Source organism: Lissotriton helveticus, unplaced genomic scaffold (assembly GCF_964261635.1).
Source record: "Lissotriton helveticus unplaced genomic scaffold, aLisHel1.1 SCAFFOLD_392, whole genome shotgun sequence".
Taxonomy (NCBI): Eukaryota; Metazoa; Chordata; class Amphibia; order Caudata; family Salamandridae; genus Lissotriton; species Lissotriton helveticus.
In genome coordinates this window covers 49,267-71,280 of record NW_027611977.1, presented here as the reverse complement: position 1 = coordinate 71,280, position 22,014 = coordinate 49,267, and the positions used below count along the sequence as shown (strand labels likewise).

General features: G+C 45.0%; 1 protein-coding gene across 1 annotated transcript in view; it reads left to right on the top strand.

Annotated features, from left to right (window-relative positions):
• Nucleotides 1-7,204, top strand: part of LOC144807485 (uncharacterized) — a 57,268-nt gene extending 50,064 nt beyond the window's left edge. Inside the window, exon 2 of the mRNA XM_078673124.1 lies at nt 3,286-7,204. Coding sequence (XP_078529250.1) covers nt 4,092-5,606 — 1,515 coding nt within the window. The 5' untranslated portion in view covers nt 3,286-4,091 and the 3' untranslated portion in view covers nt 5,607-7,204. The remainder of the gene's footprint in view (nt 1-3,285) is intronic.
• The last annotated feature ends 14,810 nt before the right edge of the window (nt 7,205-22,014 follow it).

The window sequence follows — 22,014 nt, the reverse complement described above, 5'->3', positions numbered from 1 at the left end:
ATATGCATGGTAAAGGTGTTACGTAGTAAAGGCATACGTGTTAATGGCATTGCAGGGTAAAGACATACATGTTAAAGGCATTTGTTGGCATCTTTGACATTATAATTAGTCTAATCCTGCACTATCTCTTGACTTGAAACTAAACCCTGGGCCTTGATAAACTGAACACAGACAGCTCAAAAAAAAGTGTAAAAGCAGGTTTAGTGGAAATGTCATGTCACATTGTCATCACATGCCATTTTCCCAGTGCATTGTACCATTTCCCCAGCTTTCCCCAGATAAATGGTGCTATGAACCGTATAGCACTACTCGCCAGTACGTTTAGAGGGTGATCCATTTCTCTTCCTACCCTGGAGGGAGAGTTACTCCCGCATTTTGTTGAAGTTGAAGTGAAACTCTAACTGTTTCCAGTGTCAAAAATAGTCAGATTGGGGTCTGTGAATGCTCACTTGCTCACAAACTGACAAGGTGAATCATGCATGCAGTACAGCTACTAGTGTGTGATTCTGCACGTGCAAAACATGTACACCTGGCAGCTATCATCTGACTAGTTTTGTTTTCAAATTTTTTTTAAAGAGCTGAGGATACAGACAAGCCCACTGACACCAAGAGAGAAACAGTAATAACAGTTATTCACAGACCCTGACAAAACCCCTAGGCCTGCTCATCATGAGATCAATCTCCCTCCCAAACATTCTTGCTCAACTATTCACAGGCATTCTGGCACACAACATAGTCCGTTCATAATGGCCTTATTGCTGCAAGCCACAGCAGTGGTGAGTTAATATCGTGCTGTTAATAAAATTGATAATTTCCAACACTGTGAAGACACTGGATGTAGGAAGGTGGATATCTGACTATATGGTTACCCCAACTCATTTCTTTTCACCGCTATTCACTTCACGCAGCAGCATAAACTATGGTCCTGAGGAAGCAGTAGGAGACCAATAGGCTCTATATTCACTGCAGAAACATGTCGACCGAATATCAATTCTAGTAGTTATTTGTTTACACTACTATGCACTGTTTTTAGTTTTGAGAGCGGATAGGACCTCAATAAAATTGTTTGTCCATTTCCACTACCCAATTTTAAACATTTTTTGCACTTAGCACATATTACTTTTATCACTTTTGGCACTGCTAGTCAGTTTACCCCCTGATACCATAGTACACCACACTCACATTTGAGACATCTTGTTAGACTAGGCTACTACCCGCCTAATCTACTGTGGGTGAAACCACTTTTCTTCAGGATGAAGGATCCCAAATGATGTAGGGCGGTACAGGTTGGTAATCTCATGGGAATAATTATTTCACCACGATTCACCCTTAGTGGATTTCGCGGCTGTACCTTTTGACACACAGATAATTTTTTGGATAGTTTGCTTTTTGACCCATTGTTATCCTATTTGTTGGTATTCATAGTGGGAAGGGATGATAACAATGCTAGGTCGATAAATATTCCCTTTGACCCCCTTGTATTCTTTTTATACCCCAACTTTTTGCCTTGTGTTTTGCTGGTTTTTGACTTAGTTGGCCTGGGATCCTGCTATTCGGGGCTCCAGGCTATCTGCTCTCCCTATAAAAGGGACTCCATGTACTTTAGGTACATACCAGGTTGGGTATTGGGTCATCTCTGTGAGCCCCTGTGTAGTGTACCATAGGTACCCAGGGCATAGGTGCATCCAAGGCCTACCAGGGGCTGAAGCATGTATTATGCCACCCCTGGCTGGCCATCCAAACTTACACCACAGGCTGATCACTCAGCTTGAGTAAGGTGGTGTAATCACTCCTTACTTAGATATAGTATACCTATATCTACCTTTATATATAGACACATATGCACCTATAAGTCACTCCCATGGTAGGCCTCGACAATCCTCAAAGCAGAGTGCTTGGTTTTATGTGAGAGGGTGCCCTCGCATGAGCTGAGCCCCTCTGCAGCTTTCAGAACCATGTCCTTATAGCTGTTCTATGATATAGCTATACCATATACTCTTAAGTGCATTATAATCCTCATGGTTAAATGCTAAATTTGGTGTGGCTTTATCAAAACATGTGGTGTAAGGTGTCAAACACTTTGGAATACTACCGCCCCCACCAATTCTGGCAGCAGGGGTAGCATTCCACCCTTCTAGAGGGAAAAGACATGTATGTTACTGCTTTACCCGGTTAAAGTTAAACAGAGCTTCAGCATCAAAAAATGGATGCTGCTGCCACAGACACGAGTCTGAACTCCTGCTGCTGGACGAAACTCCAGCAAGGGAGGCCTGGAAAATGAGTTTCCTGTCGAGGGAGGTGCTAGCACCTCCCCAGACAGCCTATAGTGTATTGGGGCAGGGTGGGTTGAATGGAACAATGCTTTTCCAGACACTGCATGGGGCACACAAGATGCTCCATGCATAGCCCGGTTCAAACCAGTTACTGGGGCACTCCAGCCCCGCTCTGGCGCGATACTGGACAAAGGGAAAGGGGTGTAACCACCCCCTTCCCAGGTCCACCCATAGGCGGGACCTAGCGGGTAATCCAGCCCATTTACTTACTATAAAGATAGGTGCTGTGTCCCCAGGACTTTAGATTATCCTGGAACGAAACTCTGAAATGAAACTCTTGGACCTTCGACATTCTATACCGACTAGAAGACTGAAGACATCTCCCTTGTGGTCAAGGAGTGACCACCCTGTGTAAACAGAGACCCCTGTCTTTAATAACAAGCAAGGTAAAGGCGGCAGTTGGCATTTGAGCTGATCCAGTGTGAACAGGAAAGCATTGCGGAAAAAGATTTCCGGAGTTACCTTTGTCATATATACTTCCTGAAGAGTTACCTTTGTTATACAGTTCATAAAGAGTTACCTTTGTTATTCACTTCCTGAAGAGTTACCTTTGTCATACACTTCTTGAAGAGCTACCTAAGGTAGATACTTCCTGAAACTGAATTAACGGCAGCGCTTCCTGATTCCTCTCTTTTTCCACAATCTGTTCTGTTTAAATGAAATCTTATCCATGTGTATCTACCCAAAACTGTACCTCTAGCACGAGTGCTCTGTAGCTGCCCTTTCCTTAGTAATTTACTCTGAACAATGGTAAATCACTGCCTTCTCAGAAGTAAATAAGATGTGACATGTCCAACCACATTTTTATTAAATATCCATGTATGGTAAAATGTTCCTTACTATATTTCAAATTTGGTAGAGAAGAGATGTCTTATCCAGCTGGTTAAATATTGTGTATTCACATTCTATTACATTTGCATTTAGTAATATTACATTTCTTTAAATCCAACAGAAAATAGGCCTTAAATGCACGGATTGATTATGAATAATGAAGATAACACATCAAACCTGCAAAAATTACCAAAAATTAGGAGCTCCAAAAACATCAATGCATCAGAGGCAGAGGACAGATCCAGGAAGACGCAGTCAAAGGCAATTCAGTGAGTGTCCGAGTCTGAGCTCTGCACCTCGACACCCCAAGACGAAGAAATGACCTCAACAAAATTAAGCCAACAAAACTGACAAACCACCTGCTGTATAATCAAGCGTCCAACACCAGCTTTGATCATGAGGCCGGTATGAGAGTTGGAGGAAGGTCTCGTGTCTATTTGGGATCCGGAGCTTGGAACAAACTCCCTCTTCAGCTTTGAGCTGTTAGCAACATGATAATGTTTAAAAAAAGGTTGAAAACTTGGCTTTTTGTCCATGTTTGAAACAACCGGATTTGCTTTCTTTTCTGACCTGTACTTTGCCCCGGGACACTCTTTGGAGTAGCTGTACACATTACGAGTCGCTTCACCATCATGATATGGCTAGAGCAGTGCTTCGCTATCTAAACTGGCAACAGACCAGCATTCAGTGCTCTAGGTGTATTGTTAAGTCTTTCTAGCCAAACCACAGGCACCAGGGAAAAGCACAACGAAGTGGAGCCTAACAACTGAAGGCTAAAGGAAAGCGGAGATCTGCTCTCTGAAGTACAGAGTATTGTCCCAATTTGCACCTACCGGAAGGAAGATTAAGCTTTACCCGCAAGCATGCAAAGCCATTATCCAATCTAAAGATGCAATCACCCACACGGAAGCCTTACAGATATTATGAATGTGGCAGGTATTTAGTGAGTCTTGTATTTTATTGTTAAATCGGAAATCAAAATATAACACACATACAGGGAATGTGAAAATAACGCAAGTAAGTAGTTTATTAACTATGCTGACCCTTCAGGAAACACGGTCAGGAAAAAAATCATGCAATTCCACTGAATATGTCAAGAACTTTAGCCAATTAGAAACCATAAAAGAGCATCAGCGAATACAAACAGGGGAAAAACCATACCATTGCACTGAATGTGTAAAGAGCTTCAGTCAAATTGCAAACCTCCACACACATCAGAGAATACACACAGGGGAAAAAGCATACCATTGCAAGGAATGTGTAAAGAGCTTCAATCAAATTGCAAACCTCCACAGACATCAGAGAATACACACAGGGGAAAAACCATACCTTTGCAGTGAATGTGCCAAGAGTTTCAGTACGTTAGCAGAACTCCAAACACATCAGCGAACACACACAGGGGAAAAACCATACCATTGCAAGGAATGTGGAAAGAACTTCAATCAGATTTCACAGCTACACGTACATCAGAAAATACACACAGGGGAAAAACCATACGATTGCAGTGAATGTGTGAAGAGCTTCAGTCGGTTACAAGAACTCCAAACACATCAGCGAACACACACAGGGGAAAAACCATACCATTGCAAAGAATGTGTAAAGAGCTTCAGTCAATTATCACACCTCCGCAGACATCAGAGAATACACACAGGGGAAAAAACATACAATTGCAGTGAATGTGTGAAGAGTTTCAGTACGTTAACAGAACTCCAAACACATCAGCGAACACACACAGGGGAAAAACCTTACCATTGCAGTGAATGTGTGAAGAGCTTCAGTCAAAATACTGGCCTCCACAGACATCAGAGAATACACACAGGGGAAAAACCATACCATTGCAGTGAATGTGTGCAGAGCTTCAGTCGGTTAGCACATCTCCAAACACATCAGCGAACACACACAGGGGAAAAACCATACCATTGCGGTGAATGTGTAAAGAGCTTCAGTCAGTTAACAGGCCTCTGGAGACATCAACGAATACACACTGAGGAAAAACCATACCATTGCGGTGAATGTGGAAGTAGCTTTAGGGATCTATCAAACCTCCACACACATCAGAGAACACACACAGGGGAAAAACCATACCATTGCAGTGAATGTGTAAAGAGCTTCAGTCGAAATACAGACCTCCACAGACATCAGAGAATACACACAGGGGAAAAACCATACCATTGCAGTGAATGTGTGCAGAGCTTCAGTCGGTTAGCACATCTCCAAACACATCAGAGAACACACACAGGGGAAAAACCATACCATTGCAAGGAATGTCTGCAGAGCTTCAGTCGGTTAACAGACCTCCGGAGACATCAACGAATACACACTGAGGAAAAACCATACCATTGCGGTGAATGTGGAAGTAGCTTTAGGGATCTATCAAACCTCCACACACATCAGAGAGCACACACAGGGGAAAAACATACCATTGCAAGAATGTGGCAGTAGTTTTACTTACTCTTCAGCATTAAGAAATCATCAGCGAGCTCACAAAGAGGAAAATAATCTTTTAAATGCTATGAATGCTTGAAAAGCTGCAGTCCATTATCACTCCTAAGCAGGCATCAGCGAACACACACAGAAGAAAAGCCTTCAAATGTAATGAATGTGAGAAGAAATGTAGTCAATTATCAAGCCTATGTAGACATCAGCTTACACACACTCTGTAAATACCGTACAACTGTAGTGAGTGTAGAAGTACCTTTAGGTCATCTTTCGCATTAAGGATTCATCCGTTAATGCACACAGAGAAAAATCCTTTCAGGTGCAGTGAATGTGTGAATGCCTTCTGTCAGTTATTAGACCTACGAATACATCAACTAACACACACAGAGTAAAAAAGAGCATTGCAATGAATGTCAGAAGTGATTTTGTCAATTGTGAACACACCTGGGGTAAACCTTACAATTGCACTAAAATTGTGATGAGCTTTTGTCAATTTCTGGTCCTACATAGCCTCAGCGTACACACACCTTCATTTAACTCACTTAGAATAATTCCTAGAGATGCAGTGAATTCAGAAAAAAATTAAGAACATTAACAATATTATTGACTCATCTGAGGACATAGACAGGAGCAGAACAGTGCAGTTATTGTGAGATGAAAGAATTACAGGAACAAATATATTATTATGTGGGATATTCAAATACCAGATGAATGAAGACTCGACTAGAAGAAAAGAAGAAAAGCAAAGATTTGTAGAATAATAAAAGTGTCTGTTCCCAGTGATTGTTCACTTCTCTACACATAGAAAAAACAACTTGATATAACAGGAAATCCACCAGGAGACTAGCACAATATGGAATAAAAGAAAAGAAACACTGGTGGTTTTTATTTAGCGATGAAGAGTTACAAAGAAAAACATCCAAGTGTTACTGTTCATGCTACCTGTAAAAGTGTAGGGATGAATACGATTCTGCCTGCACATATTGCTATATTAGTATAAGTGAGTTAGTTGCTCAAACGCCATTTTGCTGCTTTTGCACATGACACTACATGTCTCTGTTTTTATAAAGGCAAACTGCTTGCTTTTCCTTCACATGAGAATGATCTGTTTTTCACATCTCTGGACTCACACTGCGACCTCAAGTCTGCACAAAGTGTTCAAGGTTAAAATAACACATGTATGCTGTTGATGCAGGTTGATCGGCCCACGCTCTAAACACAACACAAACACAGCTGCTCATTTCTGAAACTCAGGTGCTTTTAATATTGCACTGCATGCATGAGACTAACACTTGGAAAAAACCTTTCCATCAACAAAGAGCTGTACTGATCTGGGATGTGATTCACTTCACCTGACTTTGGAGGTATGCTGTCCCCGTTTTAACCTTGAGATCCTCTATTATTATAATACCTAGCAAGGGGAGGGTGGTACACAAGGCGCTATAGACCTGGTTCCACTATCATTATAATATGATTTCTCCCTTTGTATTTTATGGAACTGTAACAATGCTGATTGTATTGATTTTTTGCATATTTTTACTTATGTTAGCAAATATACTGCATCTTAGAGCACGTAGTTGAAATAAACATTTTAAACTATACCTTGTCTCTGATTACTCACATTGCGGACATTTATGAGAATAAAAATGAAAGTGTTCTTGATTCCCACTATTCCTGAGAGGTCCCAAAGTCACTTGTTCTGGGTTGTCTAATCATTGGTAGCTTTGCTGTAGTACTGAGAACGAATGAGACACTGATGCTAGTTGGATAGGGGTTCTGGGCACTGAGGTGGGTTTTTGGTACACCACAATACACTGAGGTCCTGGTTTCCAGTGCATAGTTCTGTGCATGAGCAGAATCCCCGCAACATGGCGCCCAACGTCTTGATTAGTGCTTGTATCTGTATCACAATACCCTCACCACTGTTTCCGGTTAACAGGCGTGACAGATTAACCTACCTATACGAATGTGTTATAGGTTAATTCAAGCTTGAGATTTAAAAAAAGGTTCATGTTTTGAATAACTACCCTTTTTGTGCTGCAATTTATATAAATTGGTTTTCTTCTCCATATCCTTATGTGTGATATTGATATAGCTCAGCATAGTCGGGCAGCGCTCCGGCGTCATCTGACGCAGTTTGGAGTACCAGACGATGGTATGTCTGTTATCTTTGTGGTGAGTGCTGATTCAGCGTTCCCCTTTGAGCTTTTCTACTCTTGGGTTACGTTTCCTGCAATAAATGCGGATGAGGATATGTTCCAAACATACACTCACACAGCGATTCCTATGAACTATACTCCATATAGTACACAAGAGATTCCAATTTCGACATGGCAGCATCGTGTTTGGTTTAATGGCACCCTCCCCCACACTGTAACTCCGTTTCGGTTAGGTCCCTTGTCAATTCCTGGGGCCACTTTGCCAGTCTTAGCCGGGTTCACACCATATCCACGTTATCTCAATGCCCCGATTGTGTCAACTTTATACCTCTTTTGTTGGGGTACATAGGGCTTTAGTTCATTATGTTTCTTGCAGCGCAACAAGTTGGACTGGCCGGGATGCCGATTAGTCCCGTCATGGTTAATTCGGTTAATTCGGTAATGGGAAAGCACCCCCAAACTAAGTACGAAATGCCTTATTGGCTTGCTTAGAAATGTGACCAACTGGAAGCAGTGTTTCCTAATACCACTCCTGTGGAAAAACACAGGATTCTCACAATTAGTTTGCAGAAAGACTTATTGCCAGAGGTAACAGATTGTGAGAATTGGGGTAAAGTATTTGCAGCAGTATATGCAAACTGTTTTGGCATGCCGTCTATGACTGTCTTGCCCTCTGTGATCAAGCGTGTTCAGGATGAGCACAGTCCGGAGGCGGCTGTCGAGTTGGGAATGAGGCTCTTTGGAGTGTTTGACGTAGTTGCTGATCTCATCTTTTGTAATGTAAAGGGAGATGCGGTTAACTTTCAGGTGTCGAATGCTTTGCGCCTTGTCCCAGACGTCGACAAACCCCGAGCGTTACCGAGAATTATTGCGGAGGCTTATAAGACCATTGGCCGCAATAGTTTGGGTGTTAAGCCTTTTTCTAAAATGGCAACTCAACTGCAGACTCAGATGGCAAAGTCTACTAAAGACGACCGTCCAAATTTTCCAAAACAGAATTTGAAGAATAAAAAACAGAGGAAGCAGCAATAGGAGCAGGGGTCGTGTCCGGCCGCGCTGATACCAGTGTCTACTGAGCGCACTTATGATTTGTGCGACCACTCAAGAATTCGGTCGTCGTATAGATTTCAGGTACCTGAGCAACGTTCTCGTCGTTCTTCAGAGAAAACATCGGGCGCACAAGCCGGTGGCGGAGAACACGGCAGGGGTCGGAGTACCCCAGAAGGACGTGAGCAGCCCCGCCCCTCTGATGATAAAGGCAAGCAGGACGACTTGCTACGTTAACGCCTTCATTTTCAGAAAAAGAAAGTTGCTGCGTTAACCGTAAGGTATGCCACGGCTAGTGAGAACACAGCTTCGGAACCTGACATGGACATTAACGCTGCTCGACAGCGCAGCGGAGGTTACAATAGTGCGGCAAGCACTGCGGCTATATCTGAAGGCGACAGCAACTGATACTTTTATCAATCAATCAATAGGAGTACTTGTAAAGCTCGCTACTTACCCGTGAGGGTGTCATGGGTTCTTTTGCCCTTGCAAGTTAATCCCTTTAATTATGCATGTTCTCGTATTGTGTGACAAGTACTGTTTATTGTGTGGCAAGTACTGCTAGTGATTCATTTGTAGCTAGCAATGTATGTTGGTACATTTTCTTGCAGCTAGCAATGATTGTTACTGTTCAAGTTTTATGCACGCGTAGAACTTAATACAAGAGCCTTTTCACTCTCACATTTTGAACTGTTTCCTGAATACACGTGAGCAGGTGAAGGAACGCCCAAGCAAAGACTATAAATATCCTGCCCTCGCTCACAGTGACGCTTCGCGTCGTGCAACAGCATCACCGTGAGTGTTCCTGTTTGGCATCTGAGACCCGTCTGATTCAGTCCCTTTCTTTTGGTTCCGCTTCCCTCCCGTCTGGAATTCCTTCCGCTAGCTTCTGTTCCCGATTCCCTTAGAAAACCTCAGTTCCCGTTTTCCCTTTGAAAACTTACCTTCCAATTTGTGATTCCTTCGTCGTCCTCCGATCTCCGAAAGGCACCAGTGGCTTCAGTTCCCTTGATCTTCAGTTCTGGTTGAGCCTTCTCTCGTCAATCCGATTTCCTGTGTAAACAAGTAAGAGATCTGGTTACCAAGCAACTCGGGATCAAAAGACAAGCATTGGTAAGGACAAGCTTCTTATTTGTAAAAGACTCGAGAGCTAGAAAATCATTTTCTTGATTGTAAAACGGATTTTTGGAACTTGGCATATATTTAAAGCAAGGTTATTTTCAATTGTCATTTCTTATGAACATAGTTGTAGACAAATCAATATAGAAAATCGTTATTGACATTTCAGCAGAGACAATAACTGTTTTATAAAAAAAAAACTAAACAGTGTTTTGAAGATTCTTTAAGTCATGTGTATTCAATGTATAATTTGACATAGGAGAATTCGTATGCAGGACAGAATTCCTATACAGGACAGAGGTCAAACTTCCTAAAAGGAGGCTATTGTTGTTGTTTCTTTTTTTGTCTTTTATTCTCAGAATACCTTTTAAGGAAAGCAGCACACACTTGTCAGGTCGGCCACGTTTGGTGTCAAATTGAATACTAAATCAAACACAAACCATTAACCAATGATTGCTGATATCTTGGTGCATTGTTTTGATTATTCATTTTATTTGCGTATTGTTCTTAAAGGCATTAACCCAGAAATATTGAAACCTGACAATCATAGGAGTGTTAGAAAGGTCTTCTCAGATATAGGTAGGTAATAGTAATTTTAGCAATATTTCAAAAGAAAAGCAAAGTGTTATTTTGAGACTTGAAGGATTGTTGTTATTTTGTGAAGGTACGAATGAACCTGAAGTCCTGAACACTTCAAACTAGAAACCGAGCTGCCATCTCAGGAAGAGATCCAGTGTTGTTTGTCTTGTTTCTCTATCCACTTCCCCTTTCCCTTGTGGATTACGCAGTTGTGCAAGTGCTTAACTCCTTGCTGACTGATTAGTTCATAGGAGGGTTGGGAGCGTGCATCTCCAAGAAGGAAACAACAGGAACCTCATGTGTGAACGCTTGACAGAGGGTCTCAAGGTGCTATGGGGATGGGGTTGCTGCTACTGCTCGAAGAGCCAGGTCTTGAGGAGTCTTCTGAAGGCGAGTAAGTCTTGGGTCTGCCCTATGTGGGTAGGGAGGGTGTTCCAGGTCTTGGCGGCGAGGTAGGAGAAGGAACTGCCACCGGAGGTCCTTCGTTGGATGCGTGGGGCAGCGGCGAGGGCGAGGCTGGTGGAGTGAGGGTGTAGAAGCTGAGTCTGCTGTTCAGATAGGCTGGTCTGGCGTTGTGGAGTGCTTTGTGTGCGTCAGTGAGGAGCTTGAAGGTGATCCTCTTGTCGACGGGGAGCCAGTGTACGTCTCTCAGGTGGGGGGTGATGTGGCTGCTACGGGGACGTTGACGATCAGGCAGGCGGAGGCGTTTTTTCCGGATGCGTTTTAGTCGTCGTAGGATTTTGGCTGGGATTACTGCGTAGAGTGCGTTGCCGTAGTCCAGTCTTGTGCTGATGAGGGCCTGTGTCACCGTTCTTCTTGTTTCGGTCAGGATCCACTTGTATATCCTGCGGAGCATGCGGAGGGTGTTGTAGCAGGAGGAGACAGCGTTGACCTGCTTTGACAAGAATAGGTTGGAGTCGAGGATGAATCCTAGGTTGCGTGCATGGTCAGTGGGTGTTGGTGCTGTTCCTAGTGTGGTCGACCACCAGGAATCATCCCAGGCTAAGGGGGTGGGTCAGAGGATGAGAACCTCCATCTTGTCCGAGATCAGCTTCAGACGGCTGCTCCTCATCCAGTCGGCGACGGCCTTCATTCCCTCGTGGAGGTTGGTTTTGGTGGGGTGTGCGTCCTTGGTGAGAGAGAGGATGAGCTGGGTGTCATTGTGGCGTAGGAGATGATGTTGAGGTTGTGATGGCGGGCCACTTGTGCGAGGGGGGCCATGTAGACATTGAACAGCATCGGGCTGAGCCCTGGGGGGACGCTACAGATGATGTCGGTGGCTTCAGATCGGAAGGGTGGGAGGCGGACGCTCTGGGTTCTGCCGGAGAGGAAGGACGTGGTCCAGTCAAGGGCCTTCTCTTGGATTCTGGCTTCTAGGAGGCGTGTCTTTAGAGTCCGATGGCAGACCGTGTCGAAGGCGGCTGACAGGTCCAGGAGGATAAGGGCTGATGTTTCGCCATTGTCTAGTTTGCGCCTGATGTCGTCTGTGGCGGCGATGAGGGCTGTCTCGATGCTGTGGTTTCGTCTGAATCCGGACTGGGCCGGGTCCAAGATTTTGTTGTCTTCCAGGTGGCGGGCCAATTGCATGTTGACGATTTTCTCGGTGACCTTTGCCAGGAACAGGAGCAGGGAGATGGGCTGCAAGTTCTTGAGGTGCTTGGGGTCCACCTTGGGCTTCGAGGATGGTGTTGATTTCGGCGTGCTTCCAGCTTTCCGGGAATGTCGCTGTTTCGAAGGAGATGTTGATGACCTTCAGTAGTTGGGGTTTGACGGCTGCGTCTGCTTTGTTGAATACGTGGTGTGGGCACGGGTCTGACGGAGATCCTGAGTGGATAGAGTTCATGGCCTTGCTTGTCTCGATGTCGTTGACGTTGGACCAGGAGGTCAGGCGGTTGGCGCTAGTAGTGTTCACAGGGGAGGTGGAGTCTGGCATAGTCAGGGTGGTTGTGGTGTTGAAGCTGTCGTGGTTGTAAGCGATCTTGCGGTGGAAGAAGATGGCTAGTGAGTCGCACAGTTCTTCTGAGGACGGGATGTCGTTGGCATTGGCGCTGGGGTTGGAGAGTTCCTGTACGATGCTGAAGAGCTCCTTGCTGTCGTGTGCGTTGTTATCCAAGCGGTCTTTGAAGGAGGATCTCTTGGCTAATCTGATGAGGTGGTGATGTCTGCGGGTTGCGTCCTTGTGGGCTGCGTGGTTGTCCGGTGTGCGTTCATGGAGCCATATCTTCTCCAGTTTCTGGCATGCGCGTTTGGAGGTATGGAGCTTGTCGGTGAACCAGGTGGCTCTCTTGCTGATGTGGCTGTTGAAGGGTTTCTTGAGCGGGCGAGGGTGTTGGTGCAGTCGTCGATCCACCGTCTGAGGTTGCAGGCTGCGGCGTCTGGGTTGGTGGGGTCGGTGGGTGGGTTCTGGGCGAGGGTGGTGATCAGCTGGTCTTCGGTGACTTTGCTCCAGCAGCGGCGAGGCAGCTGTTGGGTGCGGTGATGCGTGGTTGGTTTCTTGAAGGTGAAATGGATGCAGCGGTGGTCGGTCCAGTGGAGTTCGGTGGTGTGGTCGAAGTCGACGTGGGTGCAAGTCGACGTGGGTGCCTGTGGAGAAGACGGGGTCCAGCGCGTGGCCGGCTGCGTGGGTGAGTGCGGTGACAAGTTGTCTGAGGCCAAGGTTGTCGAGGTTTGTGGATCAGGGTGGCAAAGTTGGCGTCGTTGTCACAGTGGAAACTACTGACACTAGGATGGGTCCCCCTGACAGACTATATGATATAGTTCTTTTAATAGAAGGTGACATCCAACGTGTAATAAAAGGGATTTTTTGGGAACATCTGACCTCTACATATGACATTCTATTAACTGAGGCAGGCTGGCCCCTGCTTTTCGTTTTGGCCGCTCCAAGAGGGGAGGAGGTGACCCTCCCTAGTTTTCTGCACACCGTGCCCAAGGGGCAGTCCACAGAACTTTGCAGAAGAGTGGGCTCTGGTGCTTGCACCTGTGTTGTACCTTGCTCAAGTTGGGTGGGATAAACTTTCTCCCAGACACGAGATTCCATTGCGGTCTATGCCACAGCCACAACCCCAATATCCCATGCGGCGAGAGGCTAAAGCTCCCGTTGTGGAAATCCTTGAACAATTAGAATATAAAGGCTTGATTGAGACATTTGTGTCACCCATGAATAATCCTCGTTTCACTGTTACCAAACCTGATGGGTTGTACTGCCTGGTTTTGGATTATTGACATTTAAATTCACATTTTCGTAAATGTGCGGTACAGAACACCCACAGTTCAGCTCTTGTTGACAGTCTGGTGCGAAAAAGATTTAAGACCACACTAGACATTTCCAATGGCTTTTTTAGTCATAACCTGTCCTCTGTTAGTAGTCAATGGACAGCGTTCACTTGTGGCGGCAAACAAAAACAATTTAAAAGATTGGCTATGGGCTATAAAAACAGCCCAGGCGTCTTTGCCTCAGGTGTCGTCTCTTTGTTAGATGGCATTGATCCTGATGCATACTCGTACATTGATGATATTTATCTCATGGATGACAAATTATGGCCGCATCTGTGTTGCATTGACCGCATCATAGTTATGTTTGCGGACTTTGGTTATAAATGTAACTTTGCAAAGTCACACATTGTGGAGTACACAGTGTTGCTCCTGGGCTATGAGCTCAACAATGAAGGTAGAAATCTCGCACCTCACTTCCTGGACAAATGCGCATGTTTACGGTCTCCTGCAACTCTGAAAAAACTACAATCCTTGCTGGGATTTTTTAATTTTGGGCGTACTTATATTCCTGATTATGCCCAGCATATCAAACCTCTATATGCTTTGATACAACCAACTTTTACCAAGTCATGCTGGCTGCCTGAACATTCAGCTATTCTGCCATTTTTGCAGTCTGATCTTCTTGAATCTAAGTACTTATTGACTCATGATAACCACACTAACCTACTAACCTGGTAATAAGAATTGTGCCTGGTGCCGTGGGTTTCACGTACTTGACTTTTAATGAAGGAGACACAATTCCTATTGCTTACAAGTCACACTTGTACACTTCGACTGAAAAGCGATTTTCTTCTGTCGAGAAAGTTTTGACAGCTGTACAGATGGCGATTCTAAAAGAGAGAGCGCTGTCACAAGGAAAACGCATGTTGGTTGTTACACCTTATCCTGCATCTGAAGCAGTGATGAAAGCCAGTGTACCAAATTCTAAAGTTATATATCCTAATTGCATACAATGGGAAACTTCTTTGACATCTCCGGATGTCACATTTATCTTTGACCCCTCATTGCAAACTCAGGAGTTCTTACAGTATGAGTTTGTTCATCCTGCTCCTCTGTCCATCTGCACGTTTGACGACTACCATTGTATCATTTACTCTGACGGTTCAGCGCAACCGGCGATAGAATCTAAGTATTCTTATTCATTGGCCTGCGCAACCATGGCTGGTACCATGGTGAATACAGAATTCAAGTCCGATGTCGTGCACAAGCAGACATTAGGTGACTGTACCGCCCAGTTGGCAGAACTACGTGCTCTAGTGCTTGGGTTAGTGAGCATGAGGGGTAAAATGTCCCAATCCTTCCTGGCCATTTATGAGCAATGGTGCCTCTTATTTGTCAAGCTTGCCCTTGGGATGGGGCCTAACCCCCTATTATAGCAACATTTGAGAAAGGTGTGTCATTGCAAGCTTTGTTTTTAATAGTCTATTATGGAAAAATTCCACTCGCACGAGACGACTCGTACCGGCATTACACCAAAATCAGGGAATCCCTATTTATCCACAGAAAAGAACGACCAGATATACTTCTTCAACCTGATTCGTAACGCCCTGAGGAAGCCCCAGGTCGGATGGCCATGTAAAGGGTGAAACAAATGTTGGCTGTTCTCCTACGTACTATCACGAATATATTAACACCTTTATTAAAACAAAAAAATGAACCATCGTGTGATTGGAATTTTTCCATAATAGACTATAAAAAACAAAGCTTGCCCTGACACACCTTTCTCAAACTGTGCTCTAGCGCTTGCATTGGAGTTTGCTGACCCTCGTGTGACTACTTTAATTGTGAGTGACTCTTATTACTGTGTTCAGTCCTTCAATAAAAATGTATTCTTTTGGACTCAGAATGACTATCGTGATTCCAAAGGTGGCACAATTAAGCACAAGATGCTATTGGTTTGAGTCGCAGAAATAAAGAACGTCTGCCTCTCGTGAATGTAATTCATACTCTTGGTCACTAGCATGTAGGAGTACACGCTGTTGGCAACAGTCTTGCTGATGAAGCAGCAAAGACCGCAGTAGCAACATATGTAGTAGCAGCAGTTACAAGGTCCAACAGTAAGATTGATGATGACATCTTGGCAGCTATAGTTGCTACAGAGGTCGGTGATAATTACCCTAAGGGTTTCCCTTCTAAAAACTGTGGAAAAGTAAATTTTGCCATGTTGTATGTGCCTACGTTTTCCCCATATTATGCTATATGTGCATGATCGATATGCATGTATCCCCCTATGATCGATTAAAGATGCAATCATAGTTGTGTCCAACTCTAGTATGCCAGTTTCCAGTTCTCGTGAAAGCAACGAGTATTAGGCCTATGTTGCCACGTTTTACAGTGTGCACGTTAATTCAGTAAAATGTCCCCGTTTCTAGGCCTCAAAAGGGCCCGGACACCAGATTCAAGCTCCTGTTTTCTGAACCCACTCCGAGGAGCGATGCAGCCCCCACCTGCATCCCTGACCTTTCGCTTACTTCCTGCCGCACAGTGCCCGGCCCGGCCTGGCTCTGCCTGCCTGTCTGCCAAGAGTATGTTATGCTTCTAGTTATCAGTCCAGCCCTCCTTCTTTGCATTCCTAAGCTACTGAACCGCATCAATAGTTTCAGCCAGGGTCTAGCCTTTCTGTCTCCATGTAAGAGAAATACTGTATTAATATTCATAGAATATTCCTAGCACACGCAATACATGTAGAATAATGCATGCTCCAGTCTTAGTGTCAAGTAGCCTTTGCCCTGATAACTTTTGGATTCTATCAACATGTACTCCAAACACCAGATACCAGATATGATATAGGTACATGTCGTCCTGACACCGCAGACTTTAGTCTCCTCTTCTAGCGCAGAAGTCATAACCCCCAGTTCTCCCTGGTAATACGTCATTGCCCGTTTGCGCGCACCACTAGGTTAAAGGTCCCAGCTGCTCGAGTAGCCCCTTCATGTTTCCGCCCCATTTATGACACTTCTATTACGTTTACACCACATGTCTATGTATACGCCCTGTACACGCCTTCTTCCTCCACCCATTTCACTCTTATCTTTCGCGACTGCTACAAGTTACGCCTACTGCTACGCCTACTGTATTGAATGTAATGTAATTGTTTTGGTATATATACAATGTACTGTTAATGTGATGTATCCTTACTTCCTTCCCATCCCCACTCTTTTGCCCCCGGCAGCTGCCTTCCTGCCTTCTTGTCTTCCTTCCTATTTTATTTCAGGCTGTCCCGTTCCAGTCCCTTCCTTTTTGCCTGAATAAAATCCTTCTGACTCGGATACATCGGATCCTGCCTCTTATTTATTGAGCTATCTGTTTTATTCACTGTATTCAAAAATAGTACCGGTAATTAATTATTTATTTACCACATAATGGCGCCCGAACAGGGACTTGCCCTTTCCCCACGCGCCGGCAAAGCCACGCAGGCAGCTTCTGATCTAACGAACTCCATAGTCAGTGCTGTTGATAGGCTGGCCCCTGCTTCGTTGCGATATGTAGCAAGGCGAAAGCCTACTGCTCCCTGGTTTTCCAGCCAGCTGAGACTTTTGAGGCAGGGATGTAGGTGTACCGAGAGAAGGTGGAGGAAATCATGGGATTCTAGGGATCGAGAGGCTCACAAGTCTGCACTACGGGAGTATAAATTGAGAGTGGTAAAGGAGAAGCAGGAATACTTTGCTAATCTGACCAGCTCTCTTTCATCTCCTGGGGAACTGTTTAAAATCGCTGATTCATTATGCTCCCTCCAACTCCCTGACCCTGTAGTCCATTCACAGGAACTGTGCAACAAGATCTCTGCTTTTTTCCATAAAAAGATTCTTGATATCCATGCCTCTTTGGATGTCGAACGCCTTCTATTGGATCAGAGTATCTCTATGGAGCTGTCTAGTCTTGATTCTTTCAGTAGGGATTCTGCTATTCCATCTCTATCGGAATTCCCCCCCTTGTCGTTGGAGGAACTGAATCTCCTGCTGGATAGAACCAAATCTTCTTCTCCTATGGATCCTCTACCTCTAAAAAAGCTTAAAGAGTGTAGAAGCAGTCTTCTTCCTTCCATGCTCATGGTTATGAATAAATCCATTTCCCAGGGCTCTTTTCCAACGGTATGGAAGAAGGCCATCGTAAAGCCTCTCCTCAAAAAACCATCCCTTGACCCTGGCCTTTTAAAAAACTTTAGGCCAATCTCCCTTCTTCCGGCACCTGCAAAGATATTGGAAGCACACCTAAATTCTCATTTGTCCGCCTTTCTTGATCAATCCGGATATTTAGATAACACACAGCATGGCTTCAGGAAACACCACAGCACAGAGTCCGCTCTGACTCTTGTGGCCGACAGGATCCGTCGGAAAGTGGACTCTGGCCAATCCACTGTCTTGGTCTTACTTGATCTCTCGGCCGCATTCGATACCCTGTCTCCCGCCATTTTAACATCTCGGCTTAGGGAGGCAGGGGTCGAGGGATCGGCTTTGAGTCTTCTGAACTCTTTTCTTTTAGAAAGAGAGCAGAGAGTGATGCTTGGGAACTACCTCTCCCCTGCCAAGTCTTTGCAATGTGGGGTGCCACAAGGGTCGGCCTTGAGCCCGACCCTGTTCAACATCTACGTGGCCCCCCTTGCTAGACTTATAAGATCGCAGGGGATGGAGGTAGTATCCTACGCTGATGACACTCAAATCATGGTGTCTCTGGCTCATTCCTCTGTGGTGACATCTGCCTTGAGCTTCAGGGTATGCATGCAGTTGGTGGCAGACTGGATGACTGTTAATTCCCTGAGGCTCAATGGCGAAAAAACAGAGGTACTGGTTTTTGGAAAGAACCAGGATGTCTGGTCGAGCGAGTGGTGGCCTTCGTCTCTTGGCATCTGCCCCTCTCCCTCCCAATCAGCCAGAAATCTAGGTGTGATATTTGACACCTCACTCTCTATGTCCCTTCAAGTAAACAGGACCGTGGCCACTTGCTGGGGTGTGATTAGGACTCTAAATAGAATCCGTGAATATCTTTCTCCCCAAGCTCGGAAACAAATTGCAGTCGCTCTTGTTGGCTCCAGGTTGGATTATTGCAATTCCCTGTACATGGAGTCCAACAAGAGCCTTGTGCATCGACTGCAAATTGTGCAGAACGCGGCTGCACGTTTTGTACTGGCCCTTCCTAAGGTGGCTTCTGCGACTAAAGCCAGGAAAGATCTTCACTGGCTTCCAGTGCAGCACAGAATTTCTTTTAAAATTCTTTGCATGACCTACAGAGCATTGGCGGAGGGATCAATGAGTGGGATTAGTTCCTTGCTCGCTCGCTATGTTCCAGTTAGAGGCCTTCGATCCGCTAAATTGCTCCAACTTGTCGTGCCACGGGTCAAGCTGGCAAGATGGGGAGCTAGGGCCTTTTCAGTTGTGGCCCCTCAGCTCTGGAATTCGATTCCCATTGAGCTTAAGAGGTTGCCATCTATTGAGTTGTTCAAAAAGGAGCTAAAGACATGGTTCTTTAGGAAGTCTTATCTCTAACTGAACGTTCCCTGGAGTGATAAGCTGTGTTTCTGATGTTAGGCGCCTTGACGCCCATGGGGCAAAGTATGCGCAGAATAAAAACATTTTCATTCATTCATTCATTCAGGCCCCCTGACCCTCTGCAGCCGTGACGGAACCATACCGTGCACGTGCAGATATTTCTGCTTCAAGTATCCCTCAGGCCCACGGAGGAGACGGAGGTTGCGGTCCAGCATCCAGACGAGGCGGTGAGGAACGCGGCGAGTCCCGACCAGAGCCCAAGCCGAGAGTGCAAGGTCCGAAGTATCTGGAGGCCCACCTGTAACCGAAGTAACCGAAGTTTCCGAAGTTCGTAGTCCGACGTCGTAGCAGTCCAGTCCAGTCCAGTCCGAGGCCTTCCAGTTTTTGCCTTCCCGGTGAGTACCGTCACAGGGGGGTATCTAGACAGGAGCATTAATTTGCTCCTGGTCCGATGGGTTTGGGTACACAGATCCAGCACGAAGTATCCACCTAGGTGGGTACGGGTCCAGACGTGTCTCTTTATGAGACCGGTATGTTCTGTACTGTTTTAGCAGTGCATCCAGTATTTCTAGTAAGTTCAGTTCTCAAGAAATTCATGCGTTCTGTTTTCAGTGTATCAGGTAGTATTTCTGTTCGAACTGTTATTCATGTATTTTTATGTCGTGGTATGAAAGTTTTGTTTGCTGTGTTATTACTGTGATTATTGTGTATTGTATTCCAAGTGTATTACCGTGATGCCTCTGTTTTCCAAGTTACGTCAGCTAAAGACCAGAAAAGGGTTGCTTGAAGAAGCAGTCCCTGTCCCTCCTAGGGACAGTCCAGGACATTTTATGTATCACAAGCATGGCTTAGATGCCATAATATATCTAGACTTATGGTCTGATTACACCAAAGATCTCGAAGAGAAATATAGATGGCCTGTATCAGGTACATGGGATGCCGAGTGCATCATGCGAGTAGAAGAAGCATTATGGAAAAAGAAAGCCAGACAGTCCCAGAAAGATGCCATCGAGTTATGGCGCAAAGAATCTCATAAAAGAACCGAAAAAGAATTCCGAAAAACAGAATTAAGTAGAGAATCCGCAGAGAAAGCCCAAGAAAGGGAATTAATCGAAGAAGGTGAACGAGTTAGAGCAGAACAGTCCGACAGACAGAGAAATGCCCTTATTAAGGGTATGTATCCTCTTCTTGCCGAGGGCTTGCCAAAAGCAACCCCGGAAGCATCCTGTAATTTTCCGCCGCCATTAGTCCCGATTAAGCTACGTCATAAACCGACCGCAGCTGATATTTTTCTTTCGTCCTATTTGGACGACACAGTCCCAGAATATGCAAATCCTGTCCCGCCTGCTCCCGTAAATAATGTAATTCCTGTTCCTCCAGCCGCTGGTCCCGTGGGTCCAGATAATGTTACAGCACCCCCGGCCCAGCCCATAGTACATGTACCCGCTTTGCCAGTCACTCTACCAGCCCGTACAGTATTCCCCGACGATTCTAGTTTAGGAGCCGCGGGGGGAGGTTCTCCTCGTACCCCGCCTCAACCAAGACGTATGACGCTACATGAACTAGCGTTACAGCGTACGCCAAAAGTGACTACATACGCAGATCTCAAGCGAAACCTTACTGAATGTCGATATGATCCAGTTCCAGGCGATGATCACATGGTCATATATTCATTACGTTTAAGACGGGTTGCCAGCTATTTGGACACCCTGCCCGATATGAAAGAACATCTAGACAGAATATATCGTTTTATCCGTACAGGAGTGAATCCAGAAAGCATTCACGAAGCCATGGTTCAAAGAAAAGTCGAGACTCAGCTCATGATTTTAAAGTTTCTGATTAACTGTTTAATAAGAGAACAAGATTATCCTGATAAAGACAAGGAAGAAATGAAAGTCCTGACTAGGTGGAGTGACAATATAGCCGAGGGAAAACACAAGACACAAAATAGTATAGAGAGTATGTACAGGAAAATACGGAAAGAAATTGTAAGTATACATGAGAAAGAGAGAGTAAGTAGAGCAACCGAGAAAGAGAATGACTCTTCCAGTGAAGAGGTAGACAGCGAGAATCCCGACAGAATAGCGTATGTAGGTAGAACTAGACTTTCCGACCGATATTCACGCCTAGACTACAAGAAAGTTTTTCCCTCTCCAGCACCAGAACAGTGTTCTCTGGAACAAGTATTCCAGGCTACCGATCATATTCTGAAATCGCGAATAGGTTATAGCGAGCTCAGTACGATGCATGAACAAGAATTAGCCCGATCAGCAGTCCGGTGGACTACTGATTCTACCACTTTTCCTGACGAAATAGTGGCTCAAACGTTTCTGAAACTGCCCCCAGCCAAGCAGCGACTGGAGGGTATGTATATGATCCAGCACCTCATCACACTGTATGAGGATCAGCATTCCGATCCAGGTCCTCTACATGATGTATTAAACGAGTTACTCCAGTACAGATGGAAAGGTCTAGGTACCGATTTAATTAGTGTCATTCTAGAACAGCGCCACAAATACCGAAGGTTCCTGAATCCACATTTTGTTCACGTCTCACCCCCAGAAAGTAAATCATTCTACATAGACAGACAGAATCCGTTACGAGAAGTACATCCAGTCAGGAAAGAGGGTGGTGGTCTAGAACAAGTATTTGTTTACACCCCTATTACAAAGATGGAACTCTTAGAGATGAAGAAACTAATTCCCTGTCACGATAAAGATCCAGCAGGGTTCCACCGTGAATTAAAGG